We start from the raw sequence: 26,741 nt of genomic DNA on the forward strand, positions 1-26,741 counted from the left end.
CCCCGCAGCCATGACATCACTTCCCGTTCACCTCCAGGCCCCTCATTCCTTCTTAATACACCAAAACCACCCTCTTTTCTTATGGAAGGAAGAAATACCCCCTCCCTTTCTTCCTCAAACCCTCCCGGTGAAAGTATTGGCCTTCTCCGCGATAACACGGGCGACTTAGGAACATTTCTATTTTTGTACATGTTTCCGGTAGGAGTGTTTTTCCAGTTGCACCCCAGGCGATCTGCATTCTGGGAAGAAGGGCGGAAGTGTGTTACAGGGAATTGTCACGGGTGGTAATGGGTGGAGCCTCCTGTCATGGTGGTGGAGGAGGATGGTGCTGGAGGTCACATGTGGAGCCTGACATCCAGAGACATGGAGAGTCCAGTTATGGCATTGTATTATTCTCTCTTCTCATAGTCTGCACTGGAAGACTGGCTACACTTCTCTGCTGCAGGTTGCTGATCTGTGAATAGTGTCTGCTGTGTGAGGAGGATGCTGGGTACATGAGGAGTAGTGAATACATGAGGAGTAGTGAATACAGTGTAAGTGAGGTAATGGAAGCTGTGCTCATTAGACTCTTCGATTGTAAGCTCTCAGGAGCAGGGCTCCTCTACCCCTCTTGTTTTGAATTGTATTGTTGGTGTATTGTCTCCCTTTACATTGTAAAGCGCTACACAAACTGTTGGCACTATATAAATCCTGTATAGTAATAATAATTAGACTTGGGTTGTTTTGGTTGGATGCATGCCTTGGTATCACAAACTAAAGTATATGTCAACCCTGAAACTGGGAACTTCTGTCATTTAAAGCGGAACTAAAGTGCCAACATGACCGATTGTGAGCAGGCAGGCTTTTTATTGCAGAAAAAAAGGGTCTGTTCTGCAATAAAATTCACCTACCTGTCTGCTCATAATGTTCTCTGGCATGGCAATGGAGCTGCACATGCACTGGCATATTTCCTGCGTGCTGGGATGGCACAGGAGTTACATAATCTTGTGCCAACCAAGGAAAAGACACCGAAGACCGGCACTCAAAAGAAGATGCTGGCAAGGGATGGGGGCCAGTGACAGGGAGGTAAGTTTAGCTCTGCTTTAAAGTGCCATTTAACACACATTTGTAAACAACGCTGGCAGGCGGGGTTACTATAAGAGATTAGACTCTAGTGGTCTCTTCTGTCATAAATGCCCCCCCCCCCCCCCCCCTGCCTGTCAGCGGTAATGTGGCCTGAGCTGCACATATGCAGCTCAGGCCACATTTACGGCACCTGCTCTGTGCCATGGTGATGTAATTCTTATGCGCATGCATGGGAGCGATGTGATTGTGGCTGAAGAGACACAACTTGGAAGGAAGAGTGGGCAAAGATGTAAGCACCAGGGATCAGTGACAGCACAGCGCTGGAGGGCTCTGACAGGTAAGTTCGCACAGCCCACGTGCAGAGCCCACCAGGAAGTCGGCACTGCGCTGCGCTGCGCTAATCACAGGCAGTGAGACATTTCCAATCTCTGTAGCCGCACATCAGGACAATGTCTCACTGCTTGTGATTAGCGCTCCGCAATGCCGACTTCCTGGCAGGCTCTGTATGTGGGCTGTGCGAAAACTCCAGAGCCCATCCTTATTATGGCATTACCTTTGGAAAAATGTATTCCTCCCACATCACTTGAGCACAGTGATTACAGAGGGTCACTGGCTGTGCAGCTCCTCCATTCAGTAAACATCTTGTATCCTTTTTATATATATATCAAAGAAAGTTTTATTGTATAGAATAAAAAAATCCAGCGCGCATACAGTGGAAAATTTAATTTTTAGACTTACCTCAAAAAGTAGTTATACTATAACATAAGATAATGCCCTAGCAGTCAAGCAAGAAAAATGAGGAAAAAAAAAATTGAATCTTAATGCCATTGGACATATTTATACACCCGGAAATTGTAATAGTCTCATCTGGATAAGTTCCCTAGGACTTAGTTCTGGCAGATTTAGCCATGCATCCCCTGTGTTGGTGTATATATACCTCTCAAGGAGAAGAGTGTCTCCCATATGGGTCACCCATGTTTTAAGGGAGGGTGGATTCATAGATTTTTCAGCGATTTTTTTTTTTTTTTTTTTTTTTTTTTTTTTACCAAAAATATGTAGAAGAATACGTATCGGCCGAAACTGAGGAAAAAATTTGTTTTTTTAAAAAAAAATTGGGATATTTATTATAGCAAAAAGTAAAAAATATACCACCAAAACAAAGCTCTATTTTGTGGGGAAAAAAAGGACGTCAATTTTGTTTGGGTACAACATTGCACGACCGCACAATTGTCGTTTAAAGTGCGACAGCGCTGAAAACTAAAAATTGGTCTGGGAAGGAAGGGGGTGAAAATGCCCGGTATTGAACCGGTTAAATATTTCTATGCCGTGGTAAATATAAATAACCAACTATATGGTTAGGGAGCAAAATCTCTAATCCACTCTGAGAATAACAGACAGAAGAGATATACTGTATATACTATTAAAGAGTGGATCTGGTAAAGATCAGACTCAGAGATCAAATTTTTGTATTAAAAAAAACAAACAAACAATGTCTTCCTTAAAAAAAAAAAAATAATTTTAACCACTTCAGCCCCGGAAGGATTTACCCCCTTCCTGACCAGAGCACTTTTTACAATTTGGCACCGAGTCGCTTTAACTGCTAATTGCGCGGTCATGCAATGCTGTAACCAAACGAAATTTGCGTCCTTTTCTTCCCACAAATAGAGCTTTCTTTTGATGGTATTTGATCACCTCTGCCGTTTTTATTTTTTGCGCTATACACGGAAAAAGACCGAAAATTTTGAAAAAAAATGATATTTTCTACTTTTTGTTCTAAAAAAATCCAATAAACTCAATTTTAGTCATACATTTAGGCCAAAATGTATTTGGCCACATGTCTTTGGTAAAAAAAATGTCAATAAGTGTATATTTATTGGTTTGCGCAAAAGTTATAGCGCCTACAAACTAGGGTACATTTTCTGGAATTTACACAGCCTTTAATTTATGACTGCCTATGTCGTTTCTTGAGGTGCTAAAATGGCAGGGCAGTACAAAACCCCCACAATTGACCCCATTTTGGAAAGTAGACACCCCAAGGAAATTGCTGAGAGGCATGTTGAGCCCATTGAATATTCATTTTTTTTTGTCCCAAGTGATTGAATAATGACAAAAAAATAAATAAAAAATTACAAAAAATTGTCACTAAATGATATATTGCTCACACAGGCCATGGGCATATGTGGAATTGCACCCCAAAATACATTTAGCTGCTTCTCCTGAGTATGGGGATACCACATGTGTGGGACTTTTTGGGAGCCTAGCCGTGTACGGGACCCCGAAAACCAATCACCGCCTTCAGGATTTCTAAGGGCGTACATTTTTGATTTTACTCCTCACTACCTATCACAGTTTTGAAGGCCATAAAATGCCCAGATGGCACAAACCCCCCCAAATGACCCCATTTTGGAAAGTAGACACCCCAAGCTATTTGCTGAGAGGCATGTTGAGTCCATGGAATATTTTATATTTTGACACAAGTTGCGGGAAAGTGACAATTTATTTATTTTTTTTTTTTTTGCACAAAGTTGTCACTAAATGATATATTGCTCACACAGGTCATGGGCATATGTGGAATTGCACCCCAAAATACATTCTGCTGCTTCTCTTGAGTATGGGGATACCACATGTGTGGGACTTTTTAGGAGCCTAGCCGCGTACGGGACCCCGAAAACCAATCACCGCCTTCAGGATTTCTAAGGGTGTACATTTTTGATTTCACTCTTCACTGCCTATCACAGTTTCGGAGGTCATGGAATGCCCAGGTGGCACAAACCCCCCCCCAAATGACCCCATTTTGGAAAGTAGACACCCCAAGCTATTTGCTGAGAGGCATGGTGAGTATTTTGCAGCTCTCATTTGTTTTTGAAAATGAAGAAAGACAAAAAAAAAAAATTTTTTTTTTTTCTTTTTTTAATTTTCAAAACTTTGTGACAAAAAGTGAGGTCTGCAAAATACTCACTATACCGCTCAGCAAATAGCTTTGGGTATCTACTTTCCAAAATGGGGTCATTTGGGGGGGTTTTGTGCCACCTGGGCATTCCATGGCCTCCGAGACTGTGATAGGCAGTGAAGAGTGAAATCAAAAATTTACGCCCTTAGAAAGCCTGAAGGCGGTGCTTGGTTTTCCGGGTCCCATACGTGGCTAGGCTCCCAAAAAGTCTCACACATGTGGTATCCCCGTACTCAGGAGAAGCAACAGAATGTATTTTGGGGTGTAATTCACATATTCCCATGGCATGTTTGAGCAATATATCATTTAGTGACAACTTTGTGCAAAAAAAAAAAAAAAAAATTTGTCTCTTTCCCGCAACTTGTGTCACAATATAAAATATTCCATGGACTCGACATGCCTCTCAGCAAATAGCTTGGGGTGTCTACTTTCCAAAATGGGGTCATTTGGGGGGGGTTTGAACTGTCCTGGCATATTATGCACAACATTTAGAAGCTTATGTCACACATCACCCACTCTTCTAACCACTTGAAGACAAAGCCCTTTCTGACACTTTTTGATTACATGAAAAAATTATTTTTTTTTGCAAGAAAATTACTTTGAACCCCCAAACATTATATATTTTTTGAAAGCAAATGCCGTACAGATTAAAATGGTGGGTGTTTAATTTTTTTTTTTCACACAGTATTTGCGCAGCGATTTTTCAAACGCATTTTTTGGGGAAAAAACACACTTTTTTACATTTTAATGCACTAAAACACACTATATTGCCCAAATGTTTGATGAAATAAAAAAGATGATCTTAGGCCGAGTACATGGATACCAAACATGACATGCTTTACAATTGCGCACAAACGTGCAGTGGCAACAAAATAAATACATTTTTAAAAGCCTTTACAGGTTACCACTTTAGATTTACAGAGGAGGTCTACTGCTAAAATTACTGCCCTCGATCTGACCGTCGCGGTGATACCTCACATGCATGGTGCAATTGCTGTTTACATTTGACGCCAGACCGACGCTTGCGTTCGCCTTAGCGCGAGAGCAGGGGGGACAGGGGTGCTTTTTTTTTTTTTTTTTTTTTTTTTTTTTTTTTTTCTTTATTATTTTTTTGCTTTTTTATCTTATTTTAAAACTGTTCCTTTCATTTTTTTTTTTTTTTTTAATCATTTTTATTGTTATCTCAGGGAATGTAAATATCCCCTATGATAGCAATAGGTAGTGACAGGTACTCTTTTTTGAAAAAATTGGGGTCTATTAGACCCTAGATTTCTTCTCTGCCCTCAAAGCATCTGACCACACCAAGATCGGTGTGATAAAATGCTTCCCCAATTTCCCAATGGCGCTATTTACATCCGGCGAAATCTAAGTCATAAAATGCTCGTAGCTTCCGGTTTCTTAGGCCATAGAGATGTTTGGAGCCACTCTGGTCTCTGATCAGCTCTATGGTCAGCTGGCTGAATCACCGGCTGCATTCTCAGGTTCCCTGTTGAGACAGGAGAGCCAGAGAAAAACACGGAAGACGGTGGGGGGGGGGGGCATTCTCTCCCACTGCTTGTAAAAGCAGTCTAGAGGCTAATTAGCCGCTAGGATTGCTTTTACATGAAAGCCGACCGCTGGCTGAAAAGAATGATACCAAGATGATACCTAAACCTGCAAGCATCATTCTGGTATAAAACCACTCAAAGTCGTGAATGCTGTACCTGAAGACAAAAAAATGGTTAACAATAAAGCACAGTAAACGGTAAAGTATAAAAAATTGCATACCTGAAAAGCAAACATGATAAAACATAATAACAATAAAACATTGCAGAATAGAATACAGTAAAAAAGAGCAGAACAATAGAGAGAATAGAGAGAGAACAATAAAACGACAACTATTATTTTTTATTTTATATTTTTGTTTGTGTTTTTTTTTTTTTTTTTTACACTTTTTTTGTAACTGTAACCGGTTCGGGTCTCTCAAAATGCGATGGCATCTTGGGAGACCCTGTGAAAGTGTGTCCTAGTCTGTGCAATGCTGTACCCTACGCTAATACTCAACTAGTGAATGGTAGCGTTCAAAACATTCACCAACGCAAAGACCAGGATTGTCAGGACAGGAGGGACATTAATAGCGGGTGTCACGCCTATATCCGCGTTTGCTGCAGACACAACATCTTTTTTGGGGGGGGTTCGTTGGGTAGGGGTACTCGGGAGGACATAAAAATGCCTCTCATGCAGCCGACTGCGTTTGGTTTGGGATGTGAATGGGGGAAGTACGGGCGCTGCAGAAGTGGTGGGTTCCCAATTAGGATTGGCGAATGCAGCAGGAAGGGCATTATGGGCACGACGGGCCTGTGTTTGTCTTTTTGGTGGCAGCGGGACACTATTTGTGCTTGCCACCTCACCAGCTTGAACTGCACTTATGGGACTCGCCACGTCACCAAGTGTTACTTCAGTGCTGGTTTGACTACGACCGGGGTGTACTAGGCCGCTGGCGCTTGCCAGTTCACCAAAACGCTACCAAAAAAACTGTTAACGATCGCAGGGATCAGGCCTGACTCTGCGAACGCTGCAGTTATGCGTTTAGTGTTTTGTAAGTGTCAGTGATCGATCAATACTGCACTTGGGTGGGCTGGGCTGGGCCGGGCGGAGGGGCAAAACGCAGGTGCTAGCAGGTATCTGGGCTGATCCCACTAACACTGCGTTTTTGGGAACCCTAAACTGCTGGGGACGCCAGTATAGATCTGATCGGATCAGATCAGATATTGATCAGTTCAGATACTATACCACTAAGGGAGGTGTACGGTGCGTGCGTGGGTGTTAGCGCTACTGGCACTAACCTGACGCTGCCTGGGGCTGGTGCTTGCCAGTTCACCAAAACGCTACCAAAAAAACTGTTAGCGATCGCAGGGATCAGGCCTGACTCTGCGAACGCTGCAGTTATGCGTTTAGTGTTTTGTAAGTGACAGTGATCGATCAATACTGCACTTGGCTGGGCTGGGCTGGGCCGGGCGGAGGGGCAAAACGCAGGTGCTAGCAGGTATCTGGGCTGATCCCACTAACACTGCGTTTTTGGGAACCCTAAACTGCTGGGGACGCCAGTATAGATCTGATCGGATCAGATCAGATATTGATCAGTTCAGATACTATACCACTAAGGGAGGTGTACGGTGCGTGCGTGGGTGTTAGCGCTACTGGCACTAACCTGACGCTGCCTGGGGCTGGTGCTTGCCAGTTCACCAAAACGCTACCAAAAAAACTGTTAGCGATCGCAGGGATCAGGCCTGACTCTGCGAACGCTGCAGTTATGCGTTTAGTGTTTTGTAAGTGACAGTGATCGATCAATACTGCACTTGGCTGGGCTGGGCTGGGCCGGGCGGAGGGGCAAAACGCAGGTGCTAGCAGGTATCTGGGCTGATCCCGCAAACACTGTGTTTTTGGGAACCCTAAACTGCTGGGGACGCTAGTATAGATCTGATCGGATCAGATATTGATCTGTACAGATACTATACCACTAAGGGAGGCGTATGCTGCGTGCGTGGGTGTTAGCGGTACTGGCGCTAATCTGACGCTGCCTGGGGCGACGCATATCACCGTCGGGCGATCAGGGGGCTAAATCTTTATTCGGTAATAAACGGCGGGTGCCCTGACACTATAAAAAATAAACAAACTAACCAGCGTCACCCGTAACGGTTATACAGTGATCAGTGGTGAAAGGGTTAACTAGGGGGCAATCAAGGGGTTAAAACAATTATTCGGTAGTATATGGGGGTCCCTGTCGCTATAAAACGCTGACGGCGAACCTAAATATTTACGTCCCTAACTAGCGTCACCAGCGACACTAATACAACGATCAGAAAAATGATCGCTTAGCAACACTGGTGACAGGGGGTGATCAAGGGGTTAAAACTTTATTAGGGGGGGTTAGGGGGGTATCCTAGACCTAAAGGGGGCCTAACACTCACTGCCCTAACACTGTAACTGTCACAAACTGACACCAATACAGTAATCAGAAAAAAAAAAAAACTTGCTTGGTGTCAGTTTGTGACAGGGGGGGGGTGATTGGGGGGGGATCGGGGGGCGATCGGGGGGGGGGGGGTCGGGGTGTTTAGTGTGCCTGGCATGTTCTACTGTGTGTAGTGTGTTGGTGCACTCACATTGCAGTCTTCTCTCCACGGCCCGGAACGGAAAATACCGAGCCGAGGAGAGATGACATCATTTTCTCTGCCTCTGTGTACAATACAGAGGCAGGGAAATGATCCCATTGGCTGGGAGCGATCGCGAGGGGGGGGCCACGAATGGATGGCCTCCGCCGATCGCCGGGGGAGATTTGCCGACCGCCGCAGGCACCGGGGGGGGGGTCCGATCGGACCCCCCACCCGCGGGCAGGCAAGGACGTACCTGTAAGTCCTTTTGCCTGCCCGTGCCATTCTGCCGACGTATATAGTCGTGCGGCGGTCGGCAAGTGGTTAAGAACATTCGTTTTCGATTTTCTAATTGTTAGTGAGGTCAAATTGACGTTCATTTTCAACCACAGTGACGGGAAAATTTGGAAATAATAGAAAACTTCTTGGTCAAAGGAATTTTCAGATAGTGTATGTGGTTTTCGTTCAGAGATTACATTCATTTTAAACAGAAATGTTAAAAGCAAGTGAAAATTTCAAACAACATTCTTTCATTCAGCGAATCTATAAAGATTTTTGGTATGAATGATTTTTTTGCTTAGAATAAAAAGATCAGGATTCTCGCGACATAAAATCTTTCACATTTTACAAAAAAAATGGGCTAACTTTTGCCTAAAAGTCATTTTTTCCCAAAAAATTGCATTTGAAAGCCCGCTGCGCAAATACAGTGTGACATAAAATATTGCAACAACCACCATTTTATTCTCTAGGGTGTCTACTAAAATATATATATAATGTGTGGGGGTTCTCAGTAATTTTCTAGCAAAAAAAAAAAATATTTTAACTTGAAACCAACAAATGTCAGAAAAAGGTTTAGTGTTTAAGTGGTTAAACTTTTTCACTTACACACAAAGTCTATTCCATTGACAAATTGTTACAATGCTTATACTTAAGTTCAACTGATAAAGAATGTTTTGATTCTTGGCAGACTGCCCAGTTTTTCTCTTCCTTTCTTTTGATGGCTGTGGCTTCAGAAAAGCAGAGAGAATTCTTTGCATAGAAAGAATTGCGAAACACTTTAGTCAAGATCGCGATAAAGGCCACTCCAGTCTGATGACGTGATCTTCCCGTGTCAGCCAGCAGCAGCTGTATGTGTGAGGAGAAAGTGATCCGACAACGGCTAGGAAAGCTTAGTAGTGACGTCACCCATAGGCTTCAATGGTGTTGTTAACACTCCCTCCCCTCCCCTGCAGTGACGCTGGCTGACACAGGGGAGCCAGATCACATGACCGAACCGAAAGTACCTGAAAATAGTTAAGTATATATACATCTTTCTTTGGGTAAGAATCTCTGTACCCTGCAAGGTTTTTGTTATTTAATTTTTATTTATTTTTTTTATCCGGAAAAAAGGCCTTGTACCCATCAGAGTATACAAATTTGTGCCAGTAGAACCACTTTTTTTAGGAATTTATACCAGAGGCCCCTCTCAGTGGCCAACAGGTTCTCCATCTCAATAATTTCAGTAACACTTTTAACCGCTTGAGTGCCCGGAGCCGCAATGAGTGACGTCATCGCGGCTCTGGCCAATCACAGCGTTGGAGCACGCGAACCCGGAAGAAACTCTGGGGAAGATGTCAGCCGCCTCAGTGGTGTGCGGGTGCCGCTGAAACAGCTTAGTTCTAAGGTAAGTATTTTGTAATGAGTTAGTATGCGATGCATTCTAGCTCATTATGTCTTTGTCGGTTTTTTTTTTTTTTTTTTCAGAGTTTACAACCTCTTTAATTGTATTTACGTTAAAGAAACATTTTTGTAATACATATCATTTTTTTTACAATGTAGGATATTTTGAACCGTTTATAAAATCCAGAGAACATAGCAGAATAAAGATGTGGGCAGTGCTGAAGCTTTTGCATGGGAAGTTCTCTGGTTCCCATTCTGTGTACAGAGAGGTGAGTGTTGATCTGCACAGTCTGCATGGCATAAAGACCTACTATTCAGTATGTGAAAATACGTCTTACTCATTGGTACATTTAAACAAATGTTAAGCCGGCCATACACAGTATAATTTTGTTTGTAGTTTATTGTATTAAAGCGGGGGTTCTCGGCAGCTGCCGCCGCCATCCTGGGTGAGGGAATCAGGAAGTGAAGCATTGCGGCTTCGCTTCCCGGTTCCCTACTGCGCATGCGCGAGTCGCGCTGCGCATCCCAAGTGGTCCCCGCTCTCTCCTGGGAGCTGTGTGTTCCCAGCAGACAGCGCGGTGGGGACGGGAAGAGAAGCGTAGACTCCCATGGGAGTCTATGCCGGAAGTGGGTGCAAATACCTGTCTTAGACAGGTATCTGCACCCCCCTCCCCCCTGAAAGGTGCCAAATGTGACACCGGAGGGGGGGAGGGTTCCGAAAAGCGGAAGTTCCATTTTTGTGTGGAACTCCGCTTTAAGAATGTTCCTTTTTGAGGGTACCAATGAGAAAATTTAAAAGAGCAGGATGGAATGAATTTCTAATGTTGTATGTGGCTTAATTTTATTTATATTAAGATGTTAAAGGCAAATTAAATTTTTAAGCACTTTCAAACAGTGGCCCCAGCAGTGGGGTCGGCTGTTTGAACCCCAACCATGAGACTGTCTGCATGGAGTCTGCATGTTCTCCTTTTGCTTGCATTGGTTTTCCTCCGGGTACTCTGGTTTCTTCCCACTCTGCAAAGACTTACTGGTAGGTTAATTGGCTTATTTCTAAATTGGACCTAGTATGTGTATGTATGATTGTGAGTTAGGGACCTTGGATTGTAAGCTCCTTGAGGACCGGGACTGATGTGAACATGCAGTATGTAAAGCATTGCGAAAATTGATGGTACTATATAAATACCTGTAGTAATATTTATTTATCGTTCCTCAAGTTATTGAATTTGGTCAAAATTTCCATATGAAAATATAATAGTGTGTGATAAAACCCAACTCCCTCTGATTTTTCTTCTTTAATCAATATACTTCTCTACATTTCTGCTAGAGCTTGTCTCCTAGATGTCAGCCATCCAGCATGCCAGTGATAAGCCTGGCTTTTGGAGTGCTGCGTCTGGACCCTGCTGGATTGGATGTTGCAAGGATAGCCTGGAGGAGACTTTTGGGTATTGGATTCCATGTACCAGTTAGTTAGCCGCAGAGTGTTTTCCAGGTCTATAACATTTGCCTCTGTGTTTGCCCTGTTTCTGAAATCAGTATTTGTGAGTAGTCCAATTGGGTGGGTGCAGGAGGTGGTATCCATGGGCTACCATCTAGAATTTCAACTCCTGCCACTTCCTCGGTTTCTCACCTCCAACTTTCCTGTTGACACAAAGTATACCAGAATTCCACTCCTTTTGGGTAGTCTGGACCAAGGTGTCACTGTCCCAGTTTCTGTGGCAGATTGATTTAAAGTATTTTACGCCAACCTGTTCAACATTCCCACACCCAAAGAACCATCCACGCTCAAAACTGTGCATATCTCCATTCAAGCCTTGAAATTTTGCATGGAATCGACAAGGCCTGTCATTGCCTCCTTTTACCAGGGAGACTTTCTTGCTTCTGTCTCCCCATCTTTGCAGTGGATCAGCATTTCCTACGTTTTGCTGTGGAGCCTCTATACTACCAGTTCATGGCCTTTCAGGAAGACTGATTCCTTTTTGGTAATCTTGTAAGGGTGCACCAGTTCGAAACAGACCATCATCCAAGCTTATCGTCCCAAGGATTACGTTTCACCCTTTCCTGCCCAGGCACATTTACTATATTTTGAGCACTTCACAGTTTTTTTTTTTCAGCATCAAGCAACTTTGTTCAAGATTTGCTCATCTGCTGCCTGCCTTGGCAAAAAGGTCCTTTTAGGTGGCTCTTTGAGCTGCAGGCATTCATACTTCTCTTTTGATTTTATGAGCCTGTTGGCATTTGTTGCCGACCCCTCAGTTGGATGGCCCAAAGATTAAAGTCTTCCTGTGTTCCAAAAATGGATGAGAAAGAAAACAGGATTTTTGTACTCGCCATAAGGTCCTTTCCTTGGAGTCCATTGAGGACTGCTGCCCACAGAAGCATTGGACACTGACCAACAAAGAAAAAAAAAAAACTGTAAGCCAGCTCAGAATAACCCTTCGCATTACCAGCATACCTATGTTTTGTAGCAAAGCAGTACTGATAACATGATCAAAAGCAAAGAGGGGTGGGGCCTGTGTCCCTTAATGTAAACAATGTTTATAGTGAATGCAAAAATCTTGATTTTTCTGATATATTCACCTTTAATCCATAGATTTCCCTTGAAGTACATTTTTCTGCTGCCAGATGTCCTAGATGCCCACATCATTCATACTCCTTTCCTCTGAGTCCGGGTTGTCGTGCACACCCCCCCCCCCATCCAGCCTGAGACTAGATAGTGGAAGGAGAAGTAGTACAATGCTGATCTCATCACTCTGTCACTCTGCTTTCTCCTCCTGTCAGCAGACAGTTTTGTCAGCACATAAACCTGGCTTCTTGTACACTCCAGCCCTGCTGTACAGGGACTGTATGAGGTAGGTGCCAGGTCAAATTCAGGTACTTGCAATGCGTGCATTTAAAAATCTATATAATGATGCATTATGTATATCTGCCTAGAGTTCAGCTGTAAAATATCTAATCTAGTTCCTTGTGTCTGCATCTGAATTGAAAATTGTCCCTCAATGGCTTAATAATCTAAGGTGCTTTTGTGCAATATGTATGAAATTATATAAAATGGTTTGTGACTCCTCTTGTCTCCTGCACAGTGTATATGGTGCTGCAAAAGACAACTCATCCTTCATGGACGAGGAAGAACTCTCAGTGTCGGAAACTACAGCATGCCAACAGGTATCATTTTACTATTATGACTTGTGTTTATATTTACCCGATTGATTACACTGGCAGCAATTTATTCATATGACACTTACTTCTTTATTTATTTATTTATTTTACCATATGATCCATTTTGAATTGCTCAGGTTCTAAAAGGTTCACTGGCTGACTTCAAAATAAAAGTTGTCTGACCACTGTGCTGACCCCCTTATTTCAATACTTGGAGTCACTCATCTAGTACAAGTATACAGATCTGGAATGTTGTAGAAAAGGCAGAAGTCCTGATGTGAATATTTGTTCTAGGTCAGTGACTGTTAAAGCAAAGCAGTCAGCATGGCAGCTGCTACAGGTTTCCTTTTAATAAAGAAGTCCCATAAATCACTGCTCCCCCAACCTTTTAGGGACCGTGGACCAGCTGCGTATTAGAAAATTGTGCTACGGACTGGGGGTCACGAGGGGGGTAAAAGATTTTTTGTGGGCAATGGCTGGTGTTAGCGCTTCAATCATCACAGGCACCATGCTTGATATGGTGTCAGGGTGATTGAAGCGCATTATTTATATTATTACATTGTAGTAAAAAAATGAAATAGTTCAACTCACCATAATTTAGAATCAGTGCGAGCCCAGAGCGTGTCATTTGCCTCTGTCGCCTGCCACCAGGTGTGGATTGTCACTTGCCACGCTGCCTGCCATCAGATGTGGATTGTCACTTGCCAAGACACCTGCCACCAGATGTGGAATGTCACTTGGCACGCCACTTGCCACGTTGACTGTCGCCAGATGTGGAATGTCACTTGCCACGCTGCCTGTCACCAGATGTGGAATGTCACTTGCCACGCTGCCTGTCACCAGATGTGGAATGTCACTTGCCACGCTGCCTGCCACAAGATGTGGAATGTCACTTGCCACTACAAATATAAAAATAAGTGCTGTAGTGAAAATAGATGAATCACTAAATAACAAGTGCAAAAAATCTTTGGAAGAAGACCAAATAATAAAAGCAGCAAACTAAATAAGTGTTCAGACACCTAAAATACCAAATTAAAAATAATTGTTATAGTTGTGCTAATATTAACCTTCCAAAAAGAAGAGTAAGATTTTAGTGTGTGCTTAGATAAACCATAACCACAAAAATGTGAGTAAAATGTTACAGAATCAAAAAAAGTCACAGTGTAATTGCTAAAAAATTAAAAAAATTATTATAACTCACGAACTGTCCCAATACAGTGAAAATTACAAAAGAGTCCCAATAAAGCATATAACTAAGTGAACCTTCTTAATTAAATTATAACATCATCATTCAGAAAAATCCCTTTGATGGTGAAACCTTCAGAATATAAAAAATATCGCTGTGTGATGAGATGTTTCCACCAGAATTTAAGATCTAATCATCAAATAAATCCAAATACCGCTGTGTGATATGATATTTCCACCAGAGAATTCTTAGATGTCCCCAGTATATGTAATACAAGAAAGAGAAAAAAAAACATCATTGCGCAATGAACTTCTATTGGAGCAATCGGCAGCACTACACAGAGTGCACTCACGAGAGCCCCAATGGATATCAGCCTGGAAGACAATCAGCCGCTTGGGGCACGGTGGATGAAGATGAAGCACTGTGACTTTTTTGATTCGGTAACATTTTACTCACATTTTTGTGGTTATGGTTTATATAAGTACACACATCTTATTTTTCTTTTTGGAAGGTTAATATTAGCGCAACTATAACAATTATTTTTATGTCACTTGCCACGTTGCCTGTCACCAGATGCGAAATGTCACTTGCCTCGCCACCTGCCACGTTGCCTGTCACCAGATGCGGAATGTCACTTGCCTCGCCACCTGCCACGTTGCCTGTCACCAGATGCGGAATGTCACTTGCCACGTTGCCTGCCACCACTGCATTGGTGGCAGTAACGGTCCATTTAGCACAGAGGCAGGCCTCTGTGCAATGATGGGTTCTGAATGAAGGCAGGAGAGCAGTGATGCGGGGCGGGCAGTGAGAGATGATGTCATCTCTCTGCTCCCTGCCGCTCCTCCGACACTGAGGCTGACAGAACACCGACTGTGAGGGCGGAAGAGCGGTGATGTGGTGGGCGGAGAGAGATGTCTTCTGTGCTTGCCCACCCATTTGCCCGGCTCTCGTATGCCGGCCGCTCGGCTGTCTCATGCCACCCGCCCGGCTCTCTTATGCCGGCCGTCCGGCTCTTTCATGTCACCGCTTAGGTGTCTCATGCCAGCTGCCCGCAACCGTTGCCTGGCTCCAGAAAGGCCATGGCCCGGGGGTTGACAACCCCTGCTATAAATGATTAATAAAGGTGATTTTCCTTGTTTATCCTTATTGGGAATGTAATAGTTTGGAATATTTATTTATAAGATAATATTTTTTTTCAGGTGACATCAAGTCTTTACGGAGCATCATCAGTCCTCCAACATCCAAGTGAGTCTTATTTGGGTATTATATGAGAATAGTATGCATTTTTTTGTCTTTACAAAACTATCCTAAAATGTTTACATATTATCAGTTATAGCAATAGTGCATACAGGTATAAAATAGATGCTAAAATATGTAGTTGTGTTCCCATTGCTGTAAAAAAAAAAATAAAGATATATTAAAGTAAAAGAATATAACTATTTAAAGCGTGTCTAAACTAAAAAACAGTCTTATACAGTCATGGCCTATTATTTTGTCACCCCTGCATTTCTGTCAGATAATGCATCCGGTCGCCCAGAAAATTATTGCAATTATAAATGTTTAGGCATTCTCGGATTTATTTCTTTTGTTTGTATGACAACAAAAAAGTGGAGAAACAAAAAGCCAAATCTGACTCATTCCATGCAAAACTCTAAAAATGGACTGGACAAAATTATTGGCACCTTCTCAAAGTTGTAAGAAATAATAGCATGGAGAAGAGAGAGCAGCAAAGAATTGTAGGAGGATTTGAGCACAAACATTGTGGAAAACCATAGACAAGCTCAAGCTTTCAAATCCATCTCCAGAGATCTTAATGTTCCTGTGTCCACTGTGCGCAACATTGTCAAGAAGTTTACAACTCATGGTACTGTAGCTAATCTCTCTGGATGTGGACACAAGAGAAAAAATTATCAAAGATTGCAACAAAGGATTGTTGTAATGGTGAATAAAGAACCTCAATCAACTTCCAAATTCAAGCTGACGTCCAGGCACAGTGTACAACTGCGTCAGTTCGCACTATACGTCGCCATCAGAATGAAAAGGGGCGCTATGGTGGGAGACCCAGGAGGATTCCACTGCTGAAACAGAAACATAAAATAAGCCAGATTGGAGTTTTCCTAAACTTACCCGAGGAAGCCAAAATCTTTTTGGAAGAATGTGCCGTGAACAATATGACAGCTTTTTGGTAAATCCAAATCATTCTACTGTTTTCAGAAAAAGAAATGAGGCCTTTAAAGAAAAGAATACAGTCCATACAGTTAAACATGGTGGAGATTCACTGATGTTTTGGGGTTGCTTTGCTGCTGCAGGCACTCGATGTCTTGACGTGTGCATGACAATATGAAATCTGAAGACTGCCAAATAATTCTGGGGTGCAATGTAGTGCCCAGTGTGTTTTTTCCAAAGGGGCGTGCTACCAAAGATTAAATTGAGGGTGCCAATAATTTTGTCCAGTCCATTTTCGGAGTTTTGCGTGGAATGTGTCAGATTTGGCTTTTTGTTTCTCCACTTTTTTGTGTCATACCACTACAAACAAAAGAAATAAACATGAGAATGCCTTAACTATAGGTGTGCGCAGCCTATTGCATTAGGGTGTGTACCCCATACAGGAGCTCAAACATGTATGTATAATTTTAACACAAACACACAGAACTCTGTGTACATAGTAGTGTAGTGATCTACATTTCCTTTTTCTGAGGTCAACCCAAAATGTAGGATTTTCTTTTACTTTCACTTTCAATGATAATGGTAAACAGGACAAATAGAGAGGGTGAATCTCCATAACGGGGGCATAGACAGCTATAAAAACTGGCAAGCGCTCAAATCTCTCTGTACTCTATCCAAAACAAAAAAGAAGTTTTGCCTTTAGTTTATACATTAAGCTCTTAGAAAAAGTGACAAGGACACTACATTTATGGCAAAATCAATAGGTATATTCTGTACTTGTTGAAAATGTGCCTGTTACCAGGACTGGGGGGAGGGGGGGGGGGGGCACTCTTGATTTCTGCATTTTTCAGCCTATTCTATTTACTCTGAACGAGCCATGTGCCTCATTACCATCAATCTGTTGGTCGCCAATGCTAAAATCTGCTCAAAAGTGCCTGAGCCAGTGCAAGGTAAATTCTGGTGCATTTTCCTCATCCAGAAAGCCCAGGTATTGAGCACATCCATAATGGCTGTGTGTGGCTGTACTCTTGTATTCTTCGTGATTTGCTTCCCCCCCCCCCTTGAGCTATACAAATGTTTACATGAGCCCCCATTCATGTCTATGGGCAGCTGTACACAACGCCTGGGCTTTCTGGGGGGGGGGGGGGGGGTGGGGGGGGGCTTGGGGGGATTCCCGATATATACTTTGCACAGGGTTTGGCACCCACGTGCAAGAAACCATAGATATCTGCTACACATGTTGTGGTGGTATACAAAACTTGTCCGATATTGGAACAAACAAATATCTGAAAAACCTGTTACTAGATAAATGAAGCACTATTTAATGAGAGCCTTATTTTAGACATGCATTTTTATTCTCTGACACTGGAATTCCCTTGACTCGATTTCAAAACAGGAATGTGTATATATGTTCATCGTTTAAAAATGTGAGAACAATGATTGGATAGACTAGAAACACTGGACCTTGTTAGTTAGAATATGTTGGTGTTAAATAAATAAATAATAAAAGTATTGGCTATGATTTCCGATCAAAGCCAACACATGTGTAGGAAGTCAAGAGTGACACTTGTCTGATAATGTAATGCATCAGGTTCTTCTATATTGCATTTTCAGTGTATGGGGAAATTGTTTGCTTGCTCTATTGTATCCATATGGTCATCGTTCTTCAAAACTGTCCCAGACTAGCCTAATACAATTTGAATGTATGTCTAATGAAAATCTCGTCAAAGGTTGATTTTAACTACTAAGACCCCTTTCATGCTGGGGCACTTTGCAGGCGCTACAGCACTAAAAATAGGGCCTGCAAAGCGCCCTGAAAGAGCTGCTGCTGTGTCTCCATTGTGAAAGCCCAGAGGGCTTTCACACTGGAGCGGTGCACTGGCAGGACGGTAAAAAAAAGTCCTGCTAGCAGCATCTTTGGATCGGTGAAGGATCGGTGTATACACTGCTCCTGCCCATTGAAATCAATGGGGCAGCGCGGCTATACCGCTGGCATAGCGCTGCTGCAGCTTTGCGGTGGTTTTAACCCTTTCTCGGCCGATAGTAGGGGGGATAAAACTGCACCGCTAGCGGGCGAATACCACAGCTAAAACGACAGTAAAGCGGCGCTAAAAGGTCTAGGGCTAGAATTGCTCTCGCTCTACCGATGGCGGCGATACCTCACATGTGTGGTTTGAACACCGTTTTCATATGCGGGGAATCTGCTGCAGAGACCACTTTTATCTTGAAGCGGACTGCCGGCTGAGCAAGAGGATACCGGCGTTATGGCAGCTAGCTGCTGCCATAACAACGATATCCCCCTTCAAAGTCAGAGCGTATATCGGCATGCGGCGGTCCGGAAGTGGTTAAATTATACCTTTTTTTTAAAAAAAATTTTAAAAATGGTTTATTTTCATAAGATATTTATTGTTCAGGGATGACAGGTGCACTTTATATTTTTAATCATTCCATTTATAGAATCAGAAACATTGGAATTATGGCTCATATTGATGCCGGAAAAACCACAACCACTGAGAGAATGTTGTATTATTCTGGATACATCCGGGCACTGGGAGGTGAGAGAAATTTATTGTCAGATGCTATAAATTGTTGATACTTCAAATATAATAAATATAGATTTAATTTATAAAAATGGACGAAAACTGCATAGGACTAATTACATAGGGAAAATTAGGTTCAGGTCCACATCCCTTATACAACATGTAAAAGAAAAGTTCCTAAATGGGCAGGACTTTAAAGCACTATGAACACTTAGAGCAAAATATTTAGTAAAAAGTACCATTTTTATTCATTAACATCATATCATTAAACACTTGTGATATTGAAATACACATGAAGTTTCAACATAAAAAAAGGGAAGAAGCCCAAACCAACTGCCAAGTAGACAGAAGCCAACGCATTTCGACATGTGAAGTGAGGGTCTTCTTCAGGGAAAAAGGAGAGAGCTGAAAGGCTTCCATAAAAATACAAGCAATCTACAAAGTTGATTCAAAATATAATAATTATATATACATGTAATGTCATACAAGTACATACAACAGTTCAATCGTTTAAAGATCCATATAAATTATGTTATCAAAAACTGACCTAATTTGTTTAATGCTACAGTATATGCACTGGAGATCAATTATTCCAGGTAAGAAGAAGAAGATGGAGATGTCCACATAAAGAAACGGCAAGATGTTGGGTCATTGGGTGTGAATCTCCTCCCGTGCACTGCCAAAGTACCGCCCAGAAAGGAGGATGCAGAGCCGTCAAGAGGGGGACGGGTGGGTCAACCATGCAATGGAGATCACATTGACTCGAGAACAGAGAGGATGGCCAGAAACTACTCCTTAGTGACTTGGCTTCTGTGGCCACACTATACACCTGTTCACAAAAATTAAATATAAAAAAGGATTTAATGACTGATCAGAGTGATAAGCCAAAAAGAAATTGCTAATATTATTGATATATATTTTCCCAAAAGGGAGATAGAGACCATAAAGTACAGTAAGTGACCTACCTATTAGTGTTGTTTTTAGGATTACTTCTGATCACAAAAGAGCCCCAAAAAAATATACGGTGCAGTCAACCCCAGAGGGAAACTTTGTCCACAGGTTTCACAGGTGGAAAAAGGTCATAGGCCGTAGATAGTAAGACAAAAAAACAAGACAAAAAGGCAACAATATGCCTGTATTTGATAATATAGGGGAATGAGGATAAACCTAGGTTGAAAAAAATAGAAGAAATAAAAGGCTTAGATTGGAGTGCGTGAATAAAATATGAAACACACATCAAGAAGTTAAGCAAAAAACTTACCCCATAACAAACAGCACTGTTTGCCACCTATGCGAACATGTTGACTCCAGAGTGCATCAAAGCAAACTGAGGATAGCTGCTGTTAAATAGAGCCGGTCACATGACAGCGACAGTGCCTCCGAAAGGAGCCGGAGGACAACAAAGGCGCTGCCACGGAAACCCAGCCGAGGGCGGACACATGACACAGAGGCTGAGAGTTCATGTTCCTTTAAAGTCCCGCCCTTTGAGAAACTTTTCTTTTACATAATTTATATAAATATAATTTTGGCTTCAAATTCTTTCTTTCTTTTTTTTTTTTTACATCAATATAAATTTTTTTACAAACTCTTATTTAGTAGTTTTGTTGAACGTTGACTAGTAGGTTTATTCATTGGGCTGTGTTGTTGTAGATGTTGATGATGGCGATACCGTGACAGACTATATGGCACAGGAGAGAGAGCGAGGGATCACAATTCAATCAGCAGCTGTCACGTTTGACTGGAATGAACACAGGATCAATTTGATTGACACTCCAGGTAATCTCCAGGGAGTCTTACTGCTGGATTCTTGCCATGTGCATTGTGTTTAGCATGTTGATGCTTGAGTTGGCGAGTGCTGACAGGGGTTTTTTTTCACTACGTTGTGTTGCATTGTATTTGTTTTTTTTTTTTTTTTTTTGCACAGCCAGAGCCAAAATACTCTGGACAAATGATACAAAAGGATTATATAAAAATGTTTATTTTTATTTGTACAAAAAGAGTCTCCCAATACAGGACAATACATACTAAACAGACTTCATACTAGTGTTTTAGAATACAATTTAACAATACATGTGTGTCACTAATACTTGGTGTACTCCAATAGGGAGAACAGAGGTATAGTGGGTCCTCACAACCAATGTATTCCTCAACATGTTTCGCACTCCACCGCTTCATCAGGAGGTTAATATATGAAAGGGATTAATAGAATGTACATAGTAATCAAGGAAAACAAGCACAGAATGATATATACAATGTCACAATCTTTACACAAGGGATCAAAGCACCGCCAGTGTTTCCCTATGGTGGATGTGGGAGAAATATACACAAGTGGATGAGTAGTATTGCTATAGTGAAAGATATAATAATGCATGTAAGTGTGGGCCTATATGAAGAGGGGAGCAGGGTAAAAGTAGGGGGAAACGCATCCTTAATTCCCTGTTTCCTATGAATGCATGAACTACAACTACCGTCAGTCATTGTGGCTGATGGCTTGCAGTTCTGAATGCACTGTGGGGTCGCTGATTAGCAGCCTCGTAGTTCATTCACAAGCCCTGCAGCTTGTACACAGTCTGGACGTATGGGCTGAAAGCTGAAGGCTTGTCTGCCGGAGTCTGGCATTTCACTCCTGATCACAAATCACGGGTGCAATGCTCTGCAGTGCAGGCTCCTTAGGGAAAAAATAATACATGCTAATTTTGTTCCTGCAAATATATGTGCGTTTTATTTATTTATTTATTTATTTATTTATTGTTTTACCAAAATGTGAACTTTTATTTTAAGCACTTTTTATCTCCCTTGTCTAAATATTTGCTTTGACTTCTTGCAGGCCATGTGGATTTCACTGTAGAGGTGGAACGTTCACTGAGAGTGCTGGACGGAGCTGTTGCTGTGTTTGATGCTTCAGCTGGTGTAGAGGTAACAGAAGTGATGGAATTTACTGACTTTGCTTTTTTTTTTTTTTTTTTTTTTTTTTTAACTTAACATACATGTTGGAGAAATGGCGCTGTTCGTGTCTGTTTTGAGCAGAAAGGGCCTGCAACTCGCAATCTTGAAACTGCAATTTTTCGTATCCACTACCTTCATGACTACCTAGATTATTAAATGAATCCCCATAGCTATTAGGCAAGTAGGGCATAAAAGAGAAAGGCCTTCTCCTTACCCTATCTCTTTAATGTTGCTAGTCAGAGCAGAGGAAAGCTTGCCAGTGTAGACTTTTTTTGTTTCTTGTTCACTTAGGCCTGGTTTACACATATGCATTTCTTTTTCTTTTGTGAGGTTTCAGGTTTTGCAGAAACACACTACAGTCCATTTAACATGGTTTCCTATGGGTCACGTTCACATCTATCTGCATTTTATGCAAAGGGCCAGGGACTTTTTTTTTTTGGTTCCATAGATTTCACTGGATCAAAACATGTATTGAAAAACGAAAAACGCAAAATGCACCTGGAATATGCAACTGCCACCTGCATAGGTGTGAACCAGGCCTTAGGTTTGATTTCCTTAAGTTTGTAAGCCTTATTGTTTGGTTTCATTAATTCACCTTTAGACTAAGGTCTCCAATTTGAAGACAGAGACAATGTCTAAGATCAGATCTTGGAGTGCTGGAGATTAAAGTTTTTAAGGAGAAGAGAATTGTCTGGGACTGTAATTGTTTTAGGCCCCTTTCAGACGGCAAGCGGGGATCTCTCTGCTGATCAGGCGGATGACAGGTCCGTGTCCGCTATGCAGAGACGGGCACAGCCCGCTCTTCTCTGAGGCGTTTGGATTGAAATGGACTGCCTGTCCGTTTCCATCTGATTGTCATCAGTTTTTATCAGACTGGAATGGATGCTCAGCAGGTGTCTGCGGACACAGGTCTGCTGACATCCACTGCCCCATAGTGAACAATAGGTGGTCCGATCAGGTCCGCCTGAAAAACGGACAAGCGTGATAATCAAACCGCTGGCGTGAAAGGTGACTTAGGTGAAGGGCTTTCCTGAGGCTGCAGAGGCCTCCATATTCTCTAGGTGTGGTGGTAAATCGGCATATGCAAATAGTGGCCATCCCTGTCCTAGTATCCATGCTTCTATTTCTTTTACAAGTATGGGGTGAGCAAAATTGTGTTCCTTAATTGCATTAGTGCAAACTGAGGCCATCGACCTGGCTGTGTCGCCTAAATTTGTAAGGCTAACTGGACAGAATTATAAATCCTTTGGCAAGAAATATAGAGTACACACACACACATTATATAAATTTTACAGCTCATTTAGCTGGTAAAATAGTTACAGGTAGGTACTCGGGTCAGGTCAGTGACTGAGTTTGAGTGAAATTTTGAGTGTTAACATGTGCTCACACCCCTTTAGCTATTGATGGGTTATATACAGTAATATGTGTTTTAGCCATTTGGATTTGACCAAGGCTTTATCTTATTTTTTTTGCTTAGTGCAGGTCAGTGACCAGACCTGAATCTGCAGCTCTTTCAGCTGTGTTTATTTGCACCATATAAGCACTATATCCATTGAAGTAAGCTACAGGCAAGTAAATATTTTGTAAAGTAGGGACTGGCCAGAGATGGATTACTTTGATGCAGTTGGCCAGCTTGAACATGTATTGCAATGTATGTGAAAAATTCCCTGTTTTGATGCAAACTTTGCAAAAAAGGCTGTATAGCACTTGTACGGAGGGCTCGTTCAGAATTTATAGTGTTAACATGTGGTCACACCCCTTTAGCACCTGATGGGTTATGTATGTGTTCGCTCTTTGGATTGGAGCACAAGCTTATCTTCTTTCTATCCCATTGATATCTATAACTCACCACAGTGGCGGATAGAACTTGTAGTCTTCCATTTATAGATTGTGTTAAGATCTGTGCATGAATGATGCAGGTGTGTGGGCGGAGCTATGCAGAGCCACACTGAATTAAAAAAAAAAAAATTACATGTACACTTAAAGTGTTTGTTAACCTAAAAAAAATAAATAAAAAAAAAAAAAAACATCCTGTTCCATTAAAGCATGTTATACAACACAGTGCTTGTGCTGTGTAATTTGGCCCCTTCTATTACCTACAAAACCTGGCTGAATCCTGCCTGGCTATATCCTCCACCCTGTAAACTGACCACAGCTTATCATGGTTGCTGAGCCCTGACACAGTGGTCAGTTTATGTGCCTCCGTCATCCGCAGCTCTGCTCTTTTCTATCCCCCCCCCCCTCCTGTCTGCTCTGTGTCAGTGCCCCTCCTTCCCTCCTCACCGCCTCCCCCTATTATGACTAAACTAAAAGATCCCATGCCCTCTGTAACATAACAATAAGTGTCCCTGTGCCTGTGTTATATAAAAAATATGCCGATCTCCGCCTATATCAGAGAGGCTCCTGGCGCTCACATAACTCATCGTCTCTCTCTCTTCCCCTCCTCCCCGGCTGATGTCAGTGGGCGTGCTTGGCCCCGCCCACTGGAGCTGTCAGCCGGGCAGAGGAGAGAGTCGAGGAGTCACGTGAACGCCGGGAGCCTCTCTGATATAGATACATGTTGGCATATTTTTTTTATATAACACAGGCACAGGGACATCTATTGTTATGTTACAGAGGGGATGGGAGGTTTTTATAGTAGTGGCTTAACAATCACTTTATTATTTTCTTGAAGAGGTCTCTTTGTACTACAAGCCATTTGTAACCGAAGGGTATTCTGGTCTATTTGTGCAGGTTTTTTTTTTTCTTATAGGTAGCTAACTACTGTTTATGATTTATACAGTGTATCCTCTTCATTTTACTGATAGTTTTAAAAATAAAAGATATATATTTCTGATATTGCTGTGTCTTCTACCCTGCTACCAAAAGAGCTAATGTCTGCTGATTACGGGTGTCCTTATGCTTATGGAAGCTGCTAACGGCTTTGTTTGGATTACTTGAACTGTCAATGTATGTCTGATTATAAATTTTTTAGTTTGTTATGTGTAACATGCCACTGTTGGGGCTGTGTGTGTTTAAAACTAAAACTTTAATTAAAAAAAAATGACAGGATGCTGCGGGGAGAAGAACCCTGCGATTTAGGCAAGGGAGGAAGAGTTGTGGAATATAACCAGGTTTAATGTTGTGCCCTAAATTTGTATGCCACATGAAATGGTTAAAAAGGTGTAAATTGCCTTTAAAACACTATAGCATCGTATGCATTTAAAACATACAGGTTTGCTAGGATATCCTTTGCCCTTTTACTCCACTGCGCTTTGAGGCTCAAGAATAGCTATCCTATTTTCCTGATAAAACATGTCTGCTGTCTATAAAATTTATATGAAGGAAGGCACCTTTAGCTAGTTCATGATTGGATAGTAGGAATTGGCATCAAAGCTGCATAAACTGCAGTTTCTTTAGACACTTTGGGGTTGATATACTAAAACCGGAGTGTGCAAAATCTGGTGTAGCTCTGCAAAGAAACCAATCAGCTTCCAGGTTTTTTTAAATTTATTTTTTATTTTTTTTGTCAAACCTTAAAGTGGATGTAAACCCGAAATATTTTTTTTTTTTTTTTTTTTTTTTTTTCATGTCATAATGTAGAGTATAAGATTTCCTATCATTTGAGCCCAGTCTTGCCACAAAGAGTTAATCCAGCTCTGAGCAATCCTCTTTTATTGTTCAGTGAGATAAAACTTGGCAAACAGAGAAGATCTTTGTCAAATCCTCCCCCTTGCTGTGAGTGACAGGCGATTTACATAGCCTAAGACATGCATTATTTTTTAATTTGAAAATGTAGGAAGCCTTCGCGCTACTAAGATGTGTTCCAAGTGAACTTTTATACAACTATACAGCTTAATATAAAGTTAATAAATGAAAAATTAAATAACAAAGTGTGTGTCGTGCATTAAAGTGCAACCAGATAAATTGAAGAAAACTGTCTGCAGCAGAATCTTCCAGTGTATCACAATCCACTCTCAATAAATAACAATCATATAGTGATCCCGCGCTACAGCAGAAATGTGCAAAAAAACTCAATAAATACATATAATTCGATAATTAAAAAATAATAATCAAAGTGCGAAGGTGATAAGTCCATAAATTAGTAAATCAATCCCGGGGCATAAGATTCAGTATGTTAATCTCTTAATTACATATTCTTATAATAAATGTCCAAAAGAAGGGAATCGTGTAAAAAACAGTTCCAATAAATCGCTCAATGGACAGGGGAGAAGTTTAGATCCAAAAACTGAGCTCACAGAACCCTCACCTTCATATCTTGATATTCCAGCATATAGTAATGAATGGGAGTCGATTCTGTTATTCCAACTTTTACCACCAGGGGGTCCTCCGTTTCACTATATGTAAGACCTCGATAGCCTGAAGTATCAGCATAAAAACAAATACAGGAATTTGTTCCGCTGTATTGATATCCACCACCAGGGGGTCCTATGTTCCACCGAGTAGGTAACCTAAATATGTACTCCACATCCAAGTCCTCATAAAATCTCGTATCCTCCGCAAGAGGGGGGGGGGGGAGAGATGGGTAAGGATGGGAGAGAGAAAAAGCTCCAATGGTGTAGTATATTAAAAGTATATAGGTTTTATTCAGAAGATAAAGCTGGACTCTTACAATGAAAATTCAAAAAACAAGCATAAAACAGCTGATAAGGCGTCTGGACGCCGCTCTCACATCACTTCCGGTATACTTCAACCTCCGGCCATTTCCTACGTGTTACGTCATCATGTGACTTCATCAGGGGATCCCCTGAAGGTTGAAGTATACCGGAAGTGATGTGAGAGCGGCATCCAGATGCCTTATCAGCTGTTTTATGCTTGTTTTTTGAATTTTCATTTTTTTCAATTTTCATCCCCCCCCCCCCCTGCGGAGGATACGAGATTTTATGAGGACGTGGATGTGGAGTACATATTTAGGTTACCTACTCGGTGGAACATAGGACCCC

The 26,741-nt window shown here is 41.8% G+C and overlaps 1 protein-coding gene across 2 annotated transcripts in view; it reads left to right on the plus strand.

Moving 5' to 3' along the window:
- The first annotated feature begins 254 nt into the window (after nt 1-254).
- Nucleotides 255-26,741, plus strand: part of GFM2 (GTP dependent ribosome recycling factor mitochondrial 2) — a 67,801-nt gene continuing 41,314 nt past the window's right edge. The window contains exons 1-7 of one of the 2 annotated variants that reach the window (XM_073624155.1): nt 255-542; nt 9,964-10,073; nt 12,885-12,966; nt 15,346-15,391; nt 18,770-18,867; nt 20,503-20,628; nt 21,680-21,768. In XM_073624155.1, the coding sequence (XP_073480256.1) occupies nt 10,011-10,073; nt 12,885-12,966; nt 15,346-15,391; nt 18,770-18,867; nt 20,503-20,628; nt 21,680-21,768 (504 nt within the window). In that variant the 5' untranslated portion in view covers nt 255-542; nt 9,964-10,010. The remainder of the gene's footprint in view (nt 543-9,963; nt 10,074-12,884; nt 12,967-15,345; nt 15,392-18,769; nt 18,868-20,502; nt 20,629-21,679; nt 21,769-26,741) is intronic. The other variant, XM_073624147.1, reaches the window with a different exon arrangement.

This window comes from Aquarana catesbeiana, linkage group LG01, assembly GCF_042186555.1.
Source record: "Aquarana catesbeiana isolate 2022-GZ linkage group LG01, ASM4218655v1, whole genome shotgun sequence".
Lineage (NCBI taxonomy): Eukaryota > Metazoa > Chordata > Amphibia > Anura > Ranidae > Aquarana > Aquarana catesbeiana.